This window comes from Monodon monoceros, unplaced genomic scaffold, assembly GCF_005190385.1.
Source record: "Monodon monoceros isolate NGI ecotype Baffin Bay Population unplaced genomic scaffold, NGI_Narwhal_1 Super_Scaffold_12, whole genome shotgun sequence".
In the NCBI taxonomy this organism is placed as follows: domain Eukaryota; kingdom Metazoa; phylum Chordata; class Mammalia; order Artiodactyla; family Monodontidae; genus Monodon; species Monodon monoceros.
Genome location: NW_021703768.1, coordinates 61,627,806 through 61,643,433, shown reverse-complemented (window position 1 = coordinate 61,643,433; position 15,628 = coordinate 61,627,806). Strand labels below are relative to the sequence as shown.

The following is a 15,628-nucleotide window of genomic DNA, read 5'->3' as shown; positions in this document are numbered from 1 at the left end:
AGAAAAGCAGAGAACTTAACACATTCAAACAAAATCTCTATGTCACTTATTATATGCCGTGTGGCTGATTGGGGCCACTAAAATTACAGGGCTAAAGGCAAAAAAGAGGAGATACGGAGTCAGGGGGCGGGTACTGAAAAAAAATAACCAAGGGAGCCGTTCCAGCGCCCAAGAAGAGTCATCAGGTGGACTGCATGGCTGTAGTTTGCAAACTCGAATGTATGGGAAACTGTTTACTGCAGCGGAAAAAAAAAATTATGTTGACTCGTGTATCGCCACAGGCTTCTGGGAAGGGTAGGAAATCAGACTCCTTGGGAGCGAGTTTTCGGCCCCTCCGCCAGCGCCGGTACAACCCCGCGGTTCGCGTGAGCAGGCAGTGGACACACACTGCCCACACAAGCGCACACACAAGTACACGTGTCAAACACACGCAGCCCCCGCTCCCTACGCCAAAAAAAAAAAAAATGAAGCCTGGAATGTGGGTCCTTGGCTTTTAGCTCCCAGGCTGGGGAGCTAGGGTCCCATAAGCAAGGAGTTTTTTCGGCCACAGGCTCCGCGGCGACATCAGTGGAACAACCCTGGCTGGAGCGGCCCGGAGTCCCGGCACTCCTCGCCCGGAGAGGACTGGAGAGTGCACTTGGGGGCTGGGCCCAGGCCTGTTTGGCTAGGGGTTAGAGGCGCTCACTCGGCCCCTCGGGAGCCGCGGCCCAAAGGCGAGCCGAGGGTGCTTTCTTTCGCAGTGGCCGGGCCGGAGTCCTCAGCCAAAGCCTCTGTGGCTATGGTCTCTTTTGCTGGGGACCTCGAGAGTGTTCTTTTAGGCAGAGAAGTGTGGAAGCGCCTGTCACCTCTTCCCAGAGACTTGACTGCCCTCCCAGATCCTTTCCCTTCCACTCACCCCATCCTCTCATCGACTCCCCCCAGATGAGACATCAAGCCATTCCAAACTTCAGTGTGGCCAGAAGTGGACCACTGACCCCTTTCCGGGAAGGGGGTGGGGCGGTGTGGGTGAGGGCTGGCAGAGCAACGGTTCCAGGCACCCGGGGATGTGAAAGCTGTGGGAGAAAGTGGTCACCATTGTTTCAAGCACAGTGGACTTGAGAGCTTCCTGGGTTTTTTTCCTCGAGTATTTGCCCCTACTCTTTATTCTGTTTGAGGTTTTAAGGTAGGCCTGAGGAACACGATCTGATTTGCCATTGCGTTTGGGTTATTGCATATCTAGAAAAGTAAACAGGAGTGTTCAAGTCACTTGATTTGTTTTCTGTAAGCAAATAATACCCAAAAGCATGGCTGTAATTTACCACGAATTAAAATTGATTCTTTTCATCAGGCAAGAAAATAGGAAAATGTGAGATCGTTAATTATTGAGGGAGGCGCTCCTCATTAAATGGAACAATGTTACAATTCAGCATTTAATAGCAGGAATGTGAATAATAACGCGCCATATTTCATCCCACTGTCTGCAAAAAAAAGAGAGAGAGAGAGAGAGTAGTTTACAAACAGCTCAGGCAGCCGAAAGTTACGTTTAATAAACACCCAAGGCTTCTGTAAGTGGAAAAAGCAATTAGGGCACTGGGCATACTACCCAATTCTTCTGAAGCATCTGGTATATATTTTTATTCTCTCTGTGTCTCTACAAAGGATTTGCAATGAACGCAGAAATACAAGTAGAGAGAAAAATCAGAATTACAAACCTAATCAGCATAAACCCATCATTAAAGCACTTGCTGCATGGATCTCCCATACCATCCCACCTCTCGATCCAGCCACCACTATGTTTCTAAATCTTGCTCTGGACCAGGATGGCAAAGCAGGATGAAAGGAACCGATTTTGTAGTTGCTGTGTTTGTAGTTTACATAGTCAGCCTTCAAGGTTTTGTTTTGTTTTGTTTTAAAAATATATATCTCCCAGAAAGCCGCCTTCTTTCAAAACTACAAAGTTCTCTGGCTCTGTCTGGGTGTGCGGCCCGGCGGCAGTGGAAACGGATTGCCTGGACTTTAAATGCTCTTTGTGCTTCGTTAAAAAGTAGAAGGGGGAAAAAAGAGAAAGAAAAAAATGATTTCCCTGTGCATTGCCCCTTGGCAGGCTCTTGTACAAAATTCAATCTCTATTTTTTATGAGAAGTAAACTGTCTAAATAAATTTTATTAGGGGCAACCAATATACTTTCTAGTAGTTCCCTTTGTTCTGCTTCTACGTGTGTGTAACAATCTAAAACCTATTTATTGAGGAAAAATCACTGGATCCGTCATAGAAAATCCTTCTACTTTGCTTTGAAGTGATTTCTGAAGACATTCTTGTCATTCCGAAGATTTGGGGGCCATTGCGTTGAAGCCTCGCCTTGTTAGGGACTCCAGTTCCCATGATCGTGTGGGAAATGCCTTAAATTATCAACAGCAATGGGCCTGACCGGCACTTTCCCGGCTTCCCGAGGAACGTGGGAAGATGACGAGGAATAAAACTCTGTTAAATACATCTCAGGCGCTGCCCAGGTGGATTCAGACATTGGCCAAAATGAGCTGCAGAGAGGGAACCGGGCGCGGGGGCGAGCATTTTACGTCCAGACTATTGTCATTTTCCTCGCCACGCCTGCTGGCAGCCGGCTCCTGACTCGCGGTCCAGCTCCAGCTTGCGCTCGACGCCCCCATAACACCCCCGTCACCCCCTCCCAACTCTCAGATTTCCCTCTTTTTTTCTCTTTCCTTTTCCCCTCTCCCCCCACCCCTACCCCCAGATGCTTATGCTCTGAAGTCTTGGAAGAAATGATTTAGTTTGTTTATACTGCTATAAAAATCAAGACCAATAGAAAAGTCATAAAATGAAGCGAGCTATCAATCACGCCGCAACATTGTTATTCAGCGGTTACTAACAGAGATGGATAATCCTTTGATTTCGTCCCATTGTTATTACTCTGATGTCTTCACATTAACTATTACACATTTATTTATCGACTTGAAAGATGCAACAAAACAGAATATACGAGCGTGTGCGTGTGGGAGAATGCTGCACGGTCCGCGGCTGTTCTGGGGGCGGCTGTGGGATGAGGACACGAGCGCTTGTGTGCACACACGTGTAGGCCCCGCACCCGTCTCCTTCTCTCTCCAGGTGGCGGCCTCTCCTCCCTCCCTCCAGACAGGGTGCCGAGCCAAGGCTGTACCTCCTTCCGCGGACCTGCCGGTTTGAAGGATTAAGGTGTTGCCGCCAGGCCTCCAGTCTCTAACTCTGACACTTCTCCCCACCTCTGCCCCTGCGTTCTGCTCTTAGATACCCCCAAGCCCCACCCCGGTGGGCACAAACCCCCTTCGAGTCCCCGGGAACTTGGAGCCAGGTGCGCGCTCTGGAACCACGTCCAGGGAGCACGCCGCCCCGCCCAGGGCCGCTATCCTGCCTCGTGCAGCGCTCACCGCGAGCCGTAGCTTCTAGATTTGGGGCTTTGTTTGGGGAAAGGAAAGCTTTTATTGGAGGGATTCTATCTGCTTTAGGTCTAGGTATTCTCCTCCCAAGCAAAGCCTTTCTCGCTAGGACACTAGGAGCTTGCCGAACACCCTCAAGGCTCCCAAACTAGCCGCCGCCGCCGCTCGGACTCCGCCGAACCGCAGCCCCCGTCCCACTTAGACCGCTTTTGCAGCAGCTTCGGCGGCCGCTGAAGCTCGGCCAAGCGCGCAGCTTCGGCGGAAGCGGCCTCCGCTGCTCGGAAGGAACCGCTGTGGCTGATTCCCGACACTCACACGTGTGTGTGGATGTGCGCGCGCGCGCGCACGTGTGTGTGTGCATGGGAGGAGGGGAGTGGGCTGCAGGAGAGAAGAGGAAGGGAAACTGCCCCAGAGTTCGGCTTGCCGCCTCCTTTGTCTCCTTGCTCGGTCCCTGTCACATACACATAGCTAAGGACACACACACACACACACACACACACACACACACACACACACACACACTTCCTCTCGCATCTGCTCTCAGGCAGCATTTCCAATGTTTTGTGTAAGTCAATTGGACGGCGAACAAAAAAAGCCATTTGCTCGGTATTATTTAAAACAGACTTCATAGGGCCACCCTTTTGTGGAAGCTTTATTTGCACTAAATGACTAATCTTAATTGCATCACTCTCGAATTAAAAATCAATGTTAATCAAGTTGAGAGTAGTAAACATCAGTTTTCATTGTGCCTGGGAAGAGGGCATTTTTCTTGTGTTGCAAATAAAAATACAAGTCAAATAACTTTAAAAGGGCATTATGTTCTGCTACAAATACAATTGAAACGGATTGTTTAGGAGCAGATCAGAAATGGTACAGAATTTTGCACTTAATTTCCTCAGTTATCATTTACAATAAGAACCTCCAGTCCTGACAGCCAAGTCTAAACAGTAGTAAATTAGTACAAATTTATACTGATTTTACTCTAATAATCGTAATAAAAGCTTATAGATTTGGCACTAATTACATAAATGCCTAATGATCTTGAAAATTACTCTGGTTAGAAATATATTACTAATCTAAACTTTGTTGTTGGCTGGCTCTGAAAAATCAGAACATTAGAAATGGTTCGCTTAACTTGTGCAAAGCACTTTAAATTGTTCAAGTAGTTTAACATATTCGAGAGGAAAATAAAGAGCATTTAACTTTATGTACAGCCTAAGGTGGAGTTGGAAGCCGAGCTGAACTCAGAAACTTTGACCAAAGGAGCGGGCTGTGGGCCAGGATGCAAGCGTGGGCCGGGCGGAGCAGCAGAAGCCGGGCTCGAAACGTGCAAAGTGCAAGAATCGGCACTGCGCACGGGTCCTTGAAGCAGACGTCGGGGCCTGGCAGCGCCGGGGGAGTCGACTGCTGTTTTGCTCTCTAGGCCCTGCCGCGGGGCTGGGACTCTGTAGGCCCGGGGTCCCAGCCAGGGCGTCTGGACCCTAGGCGCAGGTCTGCTGGGCGGCAGCGAAGTCTAGGCGCTGTCTGGAGGGCGCGGCGTGCCCTTGTTGTGCTCGGGATCGGCAGGCCTGCGCCAGCGGCAGGCCAGTGTTGCCCAGCGCGCTGGTGGGGGCTACTCTCGGGTCACCAGGGGGTCATGCCCTGCTCTGTCCCCTGCCCTGCCTCTTTCCCAGGAAGACCCTAGCTCAAAGAGACAGAGCTGCGCCTTTGGAGCGAGCAGGGCGGAACAAGGAGAAGGAAAGGTGTGCCTGGAGGAAATCCCTGGGAAGAACTATCGGAGGTCGGGCCGAGAAGCCCAGGGCGAGGGCAAGGCGGCCGCCGCTGCTTTAGCAGCTGCTCGGGGCTGGAGCCGCCAGGGCTGCCGCTGCCGCCGCCTCCTCGGGCGGGCGCGGGCGGGCGGGCGGAGTGGGGGACTCTCCGGGCGCTGACATTTGCAGGCTGCCCTCCTGATTGGTCCCCTCGCCGAGCTGCTCACGGGTTCATTCAACTGTTAAGCACCTCCCCGTCTCTCTAAAGGACATTATAATGCAAGAAGCCCCCTTTTTAACCACAAACCGAATTTTCTTTCATTTAGGTGATCTATATATATCTATATCGTATAGCTTATAGCTTATATCTATTTTAAATAACTTAAAACCGCTAAAATTTGGGGGGGAACAGCTTTCACCCTGGAGCGGTGCGCGATGCTGTCTCACGCCGACCTCCTGGACGCCAGGCTAGGTGAGTGCGCGGCTCTCGCCCAGGCAGCCAGGAGAAGCCCCGGCAGGAAATTGTCAATTTGTTCCTTATTTTACCTTAATGTGCCCTAAATGGACTAATTTCTTTAAAAGTAATTGTGCTGCATTAAAGTTTAATTTGATTTAACATCGTCTTTTTAAAAAATCTATGGAATATGTAGATCCAGAGGAGTTGGGAAATGTTGTTACTTTTTGTTTTTCTTATTTTCTCTCTTTCCCCCTCCCCCTTATTTTTTTTAAGGGAACGACCTACCCCGTGATAATTTGTTTGGAGGCATTTTTCTTTCTCTCTTTTCACCTCCTATTTGTGTTAATTTGAGATTTCTTTCTTCTCTTTTTCCCTCTCTTCCTCTCTCCCCACTACCTCTTTCTCTCTTCCTCGTCTGAGTATGGTTGAATTTGTAAAAATCGGTCTTGAAGGAGAAGCCGCTGCAGTAGAAGCGGATTTGCTAAGTGTGCTCATTGAGAAAGGAGAAAAGCCAGATTCATCCTCACGGGCATCCGGCCTGCAAAGGGACCCGTCATTGCCAGTGGCCGAGAGGAATGCGCCTTTTATTTCTCCGGAAAGAAAAGTTGAATTCTCTAAAGCTTGATTCACTGTTATGTCTAGAGAGTTTACTTGAGTTTCCTTAATGCTGTCTGGGTTACTGGGCTCAGGGTTTCCGGTTTGGGAATCTTTGGTGATGGATGTGACTCCATTTTCCAAACACTTTCTCTGATTTGAGGGGGAGGCGGAGCTGATTTGGGTTGATTTCGGGAGGTGGAAAGCTTGGAGACTTATTCATCTTCCGAGAAAGTGAGAGGGAATCAACTGAGGGCCGGAGGTAGAGTTCGTCAGGCTGCCTGAGCGCAGGTGGGGCAGCAACGAAGGAATCGTTTAATTTTTCTTTCTTTTCTTTTCTTTTTCCCCTCCTGGTCGAAGGATATGCTCTTGGGTTGCTGGGGCACCAGGGGTACGGTTCATGAAAGGGACTCCGAGGCATGTTTCATTGCCGGGACTGGGAGTGTTTCATTGTGGGAGAGAAGAAAGCATGTGCTGTTTACTACGGGACCCCGCGGCGGAGAGAGGGGAAAGGGCCGGGAGACGGTATTACAGCCTGGCTGTCCAAATCCTGGGGAACCCAGCTGAGCATCCCGGGAGATTGCTCCGTAGGGCAACCGCGGGCTCAGAGGGAGCCGAGGATGGGGCTGAAAAAGGACCGCGCGGGGAGAACAGTCCCTCCTGGCATGGCCAGGACAGTAGTGACCACCATCCCCTTGCCTCCTCAGGTATGAAAGATGCCGCAGAGCTTCTGGGCCACCGGGAGGTGGTGAAGTGTAGGCTGGGTGTGGGGGGCTCCGACCCCGGGGGCCATCCGGGGGACCTAGCGCCCAACTCCGACCCAGTCGAGGGAGCCACTCTGCTGCCCGGGGAGGACATCACCACAGTGGGCTCTACGCCGGCCTCTCTGGCGGTGAGCTCAAAGGACCCGGACAAGCAGCCGGGGCCCCAAGGTGGCCCGAACCCCAGCCAAGCAGGTCAGCAGCAGGGCCAACAGAAGCAGAAGCGCCACCGGACGCGCTTCACCCCGGCGCAGCTCAACGAGTTGGAGAGGAGCTTCGCCAAGACTCACTACCCCGACATCTTCATGCGCGAGGAGCTGGCGCTCCGTATCGGGCTGACGGAGTCCCGAGTGCAGGTACGCTGGGCTTGGGCGCCAGGGCAGAAGACAAGGAGGGGGCGGGTGGACTTGGGCAAAGGAAGCTGGGTCTTTCCTTCCCTTTCAGGGATCCTGGGCTGCGCTTCCTCTACCTATGCTTTCCTGGGTCAAGTTAGCTCCTCTGCCCGCAAACTGGCCCCATCGATGGACAGACAGTGCCCCCATCTCCTGCCAGTATAGCCACATCCCCGCAGAAACTCCTCAAAAGCGAAGCCGGCGTCGTTCAATTGCTAGGTCTCTTCCTTCCTCCTGAGAAGGGAACCTCCGGGTCTCCCACCTTCTGTGTCTCCCAGGCGGCTAAGTCCAGCACGCGATTACACTCCAGCTCTCGTAACTGACAAGCATTTCATTATCCCCTAATGAGTTTGTGTTAAGAGTCTGGATAAATGGGAGAATGCAACAATTATACAGAAAACATGAAAAGGGAGTAAACAAGGCGAAATGGGCACATTTCATAAAAGATCTACACCTGGGTTTTACGGTGTAGCTTTATTCTCCTGCTTATCACACTCCTACCGCTCTCAGGCAAAACACCCCTAGCTTTGATGTTTACAAAGGCTTTGAACTTGGCGGCCTACCAATGCGCTGGGAGAGGCTGGAGCGATCCCCCACAGACTATGAGTCCTGGTTTTCCCTAAGGTAACTTGGGGAGTGGGGAGGAAAGAGGGCTTTCTTGTAGATCTCCGATTTGAAGAAAGGACATTTGGGGCAGGAAAGATTGACCGGCAGTAGACAAAATCATTACTGACCCCTTGTTCTCATCCAACCCCGATCCAAGTTGTAAATTACATGTGACTTAGAAAACCACACCTGTAAGTTTTTTGAAAATCGGGGAATAAAAGTATAAGTCTAATGCATCTCGGATTTTTTCTGCTTTTTAGAAGAATGAAAACATTATGTCAAATATTTTATGGACAGGTGCTGGAGGTGAAAGTCCAAGGCGCGCGCTTAGTCTTGAGCTATCCAGGGTTCTGAAACCTTCCTTTCCTGTCTTGGACGTGGTATTTTCTGTTCCTTACCCTGGGTGTTGATCTCAGCTCTAGCTGCTTTTACAAATTTTAACTATCTTCGCTTTACAAATTTTAAATATCAAAGTTTAAAGATCTCAGTTACTTTACATTTGATCTAAGAAGAGACAAGAGTGTCCTTAATCACGGTGTTGAGTTTTTCTGTCTCCATTCTGCTTTTTAAAGATAGTCTAACCTGGAAAAATAGCATATGCTTCTGTTTTAAATAGTCAGAAAAAAATGTCATTAGGGACTTAAAGTGGTCAAATTAATATAGTAATATTCAGGGTATAATATAGATTAACATTTTTACTCAGTGTAAGTCTGGGTGGTTTCCTTAGTGAACTCTGGAAGCCCTGAATCATGGGCCATTGAAATTAAGCATCAAAGTCATGTTAATTGCATTGTGCAGAAATATATTTCTAGTGCTCTTAATTTTTTTTTACCTCACACCTCTTTTAAATCTTTTGAAATTGAGTTCAAATCTTAACAGAAATATACAATTTCAATATTTCCATTACCGTTCATAATAGTACTGGCTTGTTAAAATCCTGTCGGTTCAAAACTCATAAATTTTTTGTCACTCAAGAGAAATGCTATATAATAATTTTTATTTTAAAGACTAAAATGCTATTGCTTAACCTTGGCTTACTAGTAATTAGTTTGAATTAAAATAGAACTTAGAACCACAAATAAAATATAATTGGACAACTGACTTTATGAAAAAAGAAAATGAGGTCTATTAAACTTTATTAGGTCTTCCAAAGGTTAATCGCAGTGATTCTTTTAATATAAAAAGTTGTAAATGAAATAAAACACAAACTATGTAATAGAAACAGTTATTTTCAAGAAGTACACAGAAGAATAATCAAGAAGAATAGAGACAAAGTACTTTAATTGTTCTAACATAATGTTCAACCAAAGATAATAGCTTGATGCTGCTGATAGGAACAATTTAATAGAATGGCAATTTCAATATTTTTAAAAATAATGTTCCATAGTTTAAAAAGTAATCAGATCAACATAACCTTCTTAATTAACACTTCAAAATGATTAACATTATGTAATGTAATGCAAAAATAATTTATGTAAAATGTATTTACTTCACAATTCATTGTATCGTTGCTCCTTGACCAAATTCAAATTAAATAGTAATTGGTTTATGTTCTTATATGATGAGTACTTCATAGTTTTCTTTATAGTTAACAGATTGCCACACATTCTTTTCAGTACATGGGGCCGCTGCACTGATTAAAAATGATCTAAACATTTAATTTATTGCAATTGTATGTTTTTAAAGATACTTTTTGATTCTAGACTAAATGATCTCAAATACTTATTTTTATCTATATCTGGCATATATCATACTTTTAAGTATTTATTAAAGCACCTCTACTCACACGGAGGCCAATTCCATGTCTGATATCGCTCCTCTTTTCTGGCTAGTATAATAAAACCATTCCTTTTATAGCATGCCATTATTAGAAACCAATTTCAGAATTATTTATAACCTGGAATGGCTTATTAAGCAGCAATGCGAGAATCATGCAAATTACGCGATCAAATGCAATATAATAAGCATAATCATTAGTCTCTAGCACGGATTAATTAACTTTCAATATTTTATTTACATAAAAACCAAATCAGTGAAATAACTTCTGCACAGCCAGGCTTGCCTTTCAATATTTTATACGAACAAAAATAATGTGCTGTAATTCCATTGACCGTGTCCCCCAGAATGGCCCTGTCACCTGCCACATCTTAATAGGGGGACAAGCCAAGAGTGTTTTCTAGTTTTCTAATGGAATGAGAAATTGCATTTTCTTCCTCTCCCAGCACTATTAAAGTGTAATGAATTCGGCCCAGAGTTCACGGCTGGCTGATCGAAATGAACCTGAGATCTAGGCTTTAATACAGCTCCCCAGATTTCCTCCCAAATCTTCACATTAATCATTTGCTGGATTCCAATGAGATCTTCATAAAGCATTTGCTTCGAGGGGGAAATAAGTAATATTCTCTCTTTCTCCCTCCCTTTCTCTATTTCTGAGCCATTTATAGGCGGGGAATTAAACGGGCTATATATTTTAAAATACATTTACAGTATGTCTATATGACTGTAACAGCAGATATCATGAAAGTGGATTTTTAAATTCCAACCTCCATTAGATTCTCACTGTGGTATTAAGCATTTTCTGAGAAGAGCTGCATTTCAAACTGAATACGAAGTTGGCCATGGCTGTGGTTAATATATTTCCTGGAGTTGTCATCTCCGCATTCTCAAAATCTCCCTTAGGTTTTACCTGCATTTTAATCTGTCACGCTCTAGTTTTCAAGCGGAAACATTCACATTTTTAAAACATATGCATCATAGCTTGGAACGGAGGTGCTCAGACCCCATGCAGATTTTTTTCCCAACCCCAGTAAGCCATGAAACATAAAAAATTTTGTAGCCATTATTTGACTACTAACCCTCAAACATAATTGAGCACGATTTTTCGATTATTTCTGTAATATTTAGTTCTTCAACAGCTGTTCTTTTCCGCTTGGGCCTGAGATTCAGAAACCTTTCTGGCAGGCGTGTTTTTTACTGAGATTCTTCGGGGCAATTTCTCCCCCCTTTCTTCTGCTTTTTTCCCCAGTCCCCCACCCCGTGCCGGCCCCAAACATTCAAACATTTCGGGATTCACTGACATTAGCAGGGTGCTAGGAACCGGTATTCATAGATATCTTTAAAAATGTATCCGGGTGCGGAGTGTGAGGTGTGGGGACCGTCTGGACACAGACACCGTCCCTTGTCTAGGGCTCCATCCGGTCCAGCCTTGGATGGATAATGCAAAGCGACCTCTGGCAGCAGGTCTCCTCGCTATGCTTTCCTGGGCTCCTGCGGGCTGCTCTCCGCAGAAGGCCGCTAACAGCTCAATCCGCGGCCTGCCGCATTGATCCCAGCCTCCACCTAGGGTTCTGCTGCCTCATTAATCCGCCGCGCCACCAGCTCAAGGGGCTTTAGTAGGGAAAGGACCCAACATCTTTACCCAATCCGGACACTGGAGTAGGCGGAAACATGGGAAGTGGGGTAGAAACCAGAGAAAGATAAGGTGGTGGGCGATGGGGTAGAAAGGCCAGGGCCAGCCCAAAAGCGGGAGAGGATTCTAGATTGCAATGCCGTTCACATTGGTAAATAGAGAGTGCACGGGTGTGAACAAACCATTGTGCATAGCCGGTTTACCGGGAAAGGCGGTCAGGTACTCATACTCATGATGCTTTGCGGAATAAACACTGAATAGCTTGGATTAACGCATTATCTTTTGGCCATGAATATGGTGGTCAAATTGCGTTGGCCAAATTATGAGAAAATTCAATCAGTACCTGAGCTGTGTCCCACATCATTTATATTTATGCATAGTAAGCCTCCAACTGACTACTGTTAAACTGTAAGCCTGCCAAGTGGGCATGCTGGCATTTTTTTTTTTAACAAAAAGATCAAATTTAAATATGGGGCAAAGGGATGTTATCTTGGTCAGGCAGTTTACTTGATATATTTCAGGAAGAACCCTTCCTTCCCCTGTGGTGGTGAATTTGACATTCATAGACAAATTTGTCTGGTAAGGTCTGAACTTCCAGGGTCACTGTTAAGAAAGAACTAATAGGCTCACTTTGGAGTATACTTTATAAAACACATCTCCTTTAAAAAGACATCTGGGTTTGTTTAAGCAAAATTAAATTTGATTCATACCTATTGTGAGCTTTACACTTGACTTCTTTTAGTTTGTAGTGGTCAGAAAATTTGCTTTTAGTTTATAGATGAAACGAGGGGTGGGGTGGGGCTGAGGGAATTGGAGGCCTTGTTATTTGGGATCCTCAGTAAGTTCCTGAAAATAATAGATTTGAAGGCCCTGAGGCTTAGGGCTCCAGCAGCAGGTTCCAGCACACTTGCACAGCCCAGATAAAGGTACCCTTGGAGGGGCTTGAGAACGAGGCACGGACTTGTGGCAGCAGTACCAGTCGTTACGAATCAGAAGTCACGGTGGCGACCCAAACAACACTGTAACTCAGTGGCACTCGCTTTCCCACACGGATCACTATATTAACCTCTCTGCTCTGTCATCCATGGCGTTAGGGGTTCTCCTTTGTCTTTCGATTTTGGAACTGGCTATGTCATCCACGGCCCTTCATCAATTTCCAAAGTTACAGCGTTTCAGAAAATTCTATACCCCATCATTGTTATAAGGCACGCTATTAAGCCACATGGGTACGCAAGTTTATCTTCATTTGTACACCTGTGGGTCCAGCCTTGACACATGCCTGCCTGCAGACCTGTGCATCTAAGCAGCGAACAGAAGGTGCCAGCGTGCAGGGGCGTGGTGAATACTGCGCATGGTGTATGTTTGCACCGTGTGTAAGCGCTCCGGGGCACGATCACTCAGGACCCCGGGAGTTGGCGCCCGGTGGATGCAAGGGGCGCCGGTTGATTCCAGCTGGGGGAAAACCAGGGTCACCGGCTGGGTGCGGGGGGCGTGCCGGGCCGATGGCACTTGTTCGGCCTGGAGCTGAGTGGGTGGACCTGAGGCGGATTTCTAGGGCTCAAGCCCCCGCCCCTCCTGGCCCGCCCGCCGGCTGACAGCGCCCTGTGTGTCTCCCGCCCTGCCCGCTCCAGGTCTGGTTCCAGAACCGGCGAGCTAAGTGGAAGAAGCGCAAGAAGACCACCAACGTGTTCCGTGCGCCGGGGACGCTGCTGCCCACGCCAGGCCTGCCTCAGTTCCCGTCGGCCGCCGCCGCCGCCGCCGCCGCCATGGGCGACAGCCTGTGCTCTTTCCATGCCAACGACACCCGCTGGGCGGCAGCCGCCATGCCGGGAGTGTCGCAGCTGCCGCTACCGCCGGCGCTGGGCAGGCAGCAAGCCATGGCACAGTCGCTGTCCCAGTGCAGCCTGGCGGCCGGGCCGCCGCCCAACTCCATGGGCCTGTCCAACAGCTTGGCGGGCTCCAACGGCGCGGGGCTGCAGTCGCACCTCTACCAGCCTGCCTTTCCCGGCATGGTGCCCGCCTCCCTCCCCGGCCCCAGCAATGTCTCCGGCTCGCCCCAGCTCTGCAGCTCCCCGGACAGCAGCGACGTGTGGCGGGGCACCAGCATCGCCTCCCTCCGCCGCAAGGCGCTAGAGCACACAGTCTCCATGAGCTTCACTTAATGCAGCCGCGCCCGGCCCGCTCCGCCCCCGGCACCGCCCCCAGGTCCGCCCCGAGGCCCTAGCGGCTAGCGCCCGGGCCCCTGCTTGGGCCCTGGCCCGGGCGCCCCGCCCCCGGCCCCGGCCCCCAGCTCCGTCCCCCTCCAGGCCTTTGCCACCTCTCGCTTGGTCCTTTCCCTTGTCCTCCACTCTCCCGGGCTCACCCCAAGCCCCAGACCGCGAGGCCACCCCTCCGCCTGATTTCGCTCTCCCCAGCCTCCCCAAAGCCCCCCTCCCCGTCTCACGCAGCTCCTCCCTCCTCCCGGTCTCTAGCGCCTCACCCCACCCTTTCCCGCTACCCCCGGCCTTCCCGCTCGCACTCTTCGTGCTCGCGCCCTCCTCACGGCCTTCTGACTGGCTGCATTCCCATCCACACCTTCTACACGACGCCTGCGGCCCCCTCGCCCACCGCCTCCCGTCCGGTCCCTTCTTTGCCTGCACCTCACGCCCCTCCTCCCGCGCCCTGCAAAAAGCATCCTTCCCGTCATTTTCCTTACCAGGGAGTAGACTCAGGATCTGAAATCAGACACCAATGGACTGGTTTGTGGGCAGAAACACACACACTCGCACTCTCGCTCACTCTCAGACACTACACACACGCGCGCACACACACATACACAGTGCACCTAGGTCACACACGGACGTGTTCAAGGGACAGCACAATGTTAGGGATTTTTGTCTTAAAGGAGGACAAGCATCTACTACCAACCGCCTCATCTGAGGACCCAACAGATTATAGTTTGATTTATCCTTGTATACTTGCTCCGAACTCCTTTCTTTCTTTCCTCTCCCACCACCCGTTCCTTGCCCTGTGTACCCAGTCACATCCATGCAGCCCTGTACTGGCTTGCAAAAGAATGCTTTTATTTTATCTTTCTTTTATTTTCTTAAGCACAACTGTGTGCGGGTATTGAGGGAAGGCTTCTCAGGAGGAACATAACAGTGGATTGGGTGGCTGGAGTAGACTAAAGCAGTCATGTGATGAAGAGGTGATCTTACCAATTTTGATAAGTCTTTATAAGGAAGAATAAAATAAACATAAGAAAATTTTCCTTTTGTAAAAACAAGCCACATATCTTTTCTGGATCCTTCAGGACTGGGGTTTGTTTGCTTCCTTTTTCCGTTTCTCTCTCCTCGCTGCTCTGTGCCCTTGGTTGTTTTGTGGTCGTCCTGTCGTTCCTCGTGCCCCTCGGCCACCCCACCCCCCACCCCCCGCCCCGGCCCCTGCTGGCCGCCGATGGGTGCACTCGGACATCTACAACCCTGCAACTTTGTACAGAGAAAACACAATCAGCTCTTTCTGCATGTGCTGGTCAAATCCAAACCCAGAGAACAGAAGCGCTTTCGAAGAATGAACAAACATGTGAAATAGGATGTTTTGTGTAGATAAAGCATTCTTGTTACATACTGGTCAATTTGTGATATGTTTTAACTTATTGTCTGTGCTTATTTATGGAATCTGGTTTTCTTAATAAATGTTTGAGCTAATATAAAGCATATTATTTGACTTTTCCGGACAAGTTTATATCAACTTAAATGTAAATGGATAAAATAAAATCATTTTCAGTATGTGATATGGAGAATAATGGGTTTTGGTGTGACTTGGAATGGCGGAAGGGTCTCGTGGTGGGGGAAGGGAAGAGAACTCTTCCAGGAGGTTCTCAACTCGCGCTCAGTCGGCAGGATCCCCACTTTGGGGACGCGGTCGCTTTTCAGTAGGCTTGGGTTCAGTTCCCTGGTTGCCCAGCAGCCTAGGCAGCACGCACCCACACGGCGTCCAGCACCTCAGGGCCGGCTTGGAGTCGCGCGGCCCGCAGGCCGGAAGTGAAAAGCCGCGCAGTGATTTCCTCACGCGAGTTCGAGGCCTCGCGAGGCTTCGGGTCGACCCCAGTGCCTCCCGAGCCCGAGATGGGCCTACAGGCGGAGGTGCCCGTACTAAACGCAGGGCGCGAGAGTTGATATGCTTCTGGCGTGAACTGTTTCCCTCGGACAAAGGAGCTGACGGCAACCCTCGCCGGGCTGCGTCCGGAAGGACCACCGTGAAGGAAGCGTG

At 49.0% G+C, this 15,628-nt stretch overlaps 1 protein-coding gene across 1 annotated transcript; it reads left to right on the top strand.

The window, feature by feature from the left end:
* The first annotated feature begins 5,425 nt into the window (after nucleotides 1-5,425).
* OTP (orthopedia homeobox) lies at nucleotides 5,426-15,063 on the top strand. The gene is made up of 3 exons (XM_029215636.1): nucleotides 5,426-5,630; nucleotides 6,917-7,326; nucleotides 13,009-15,063. Exons 1-3 carry the CDS (start codon nucleotides 5,594-5,596, stop codon nucleotides 13,537-13,539), a joined length of 978 nt encoding a protein of 325 aa, XP_029071469.1. The 5' UTR covers nucleotides 5,426-5,593; the 3' UTR covers nucleotides 13,540-15,063.
* The last annotated feature ends 565 nt before the right edge of the window (nucleotides 15,064-15,628 follow it).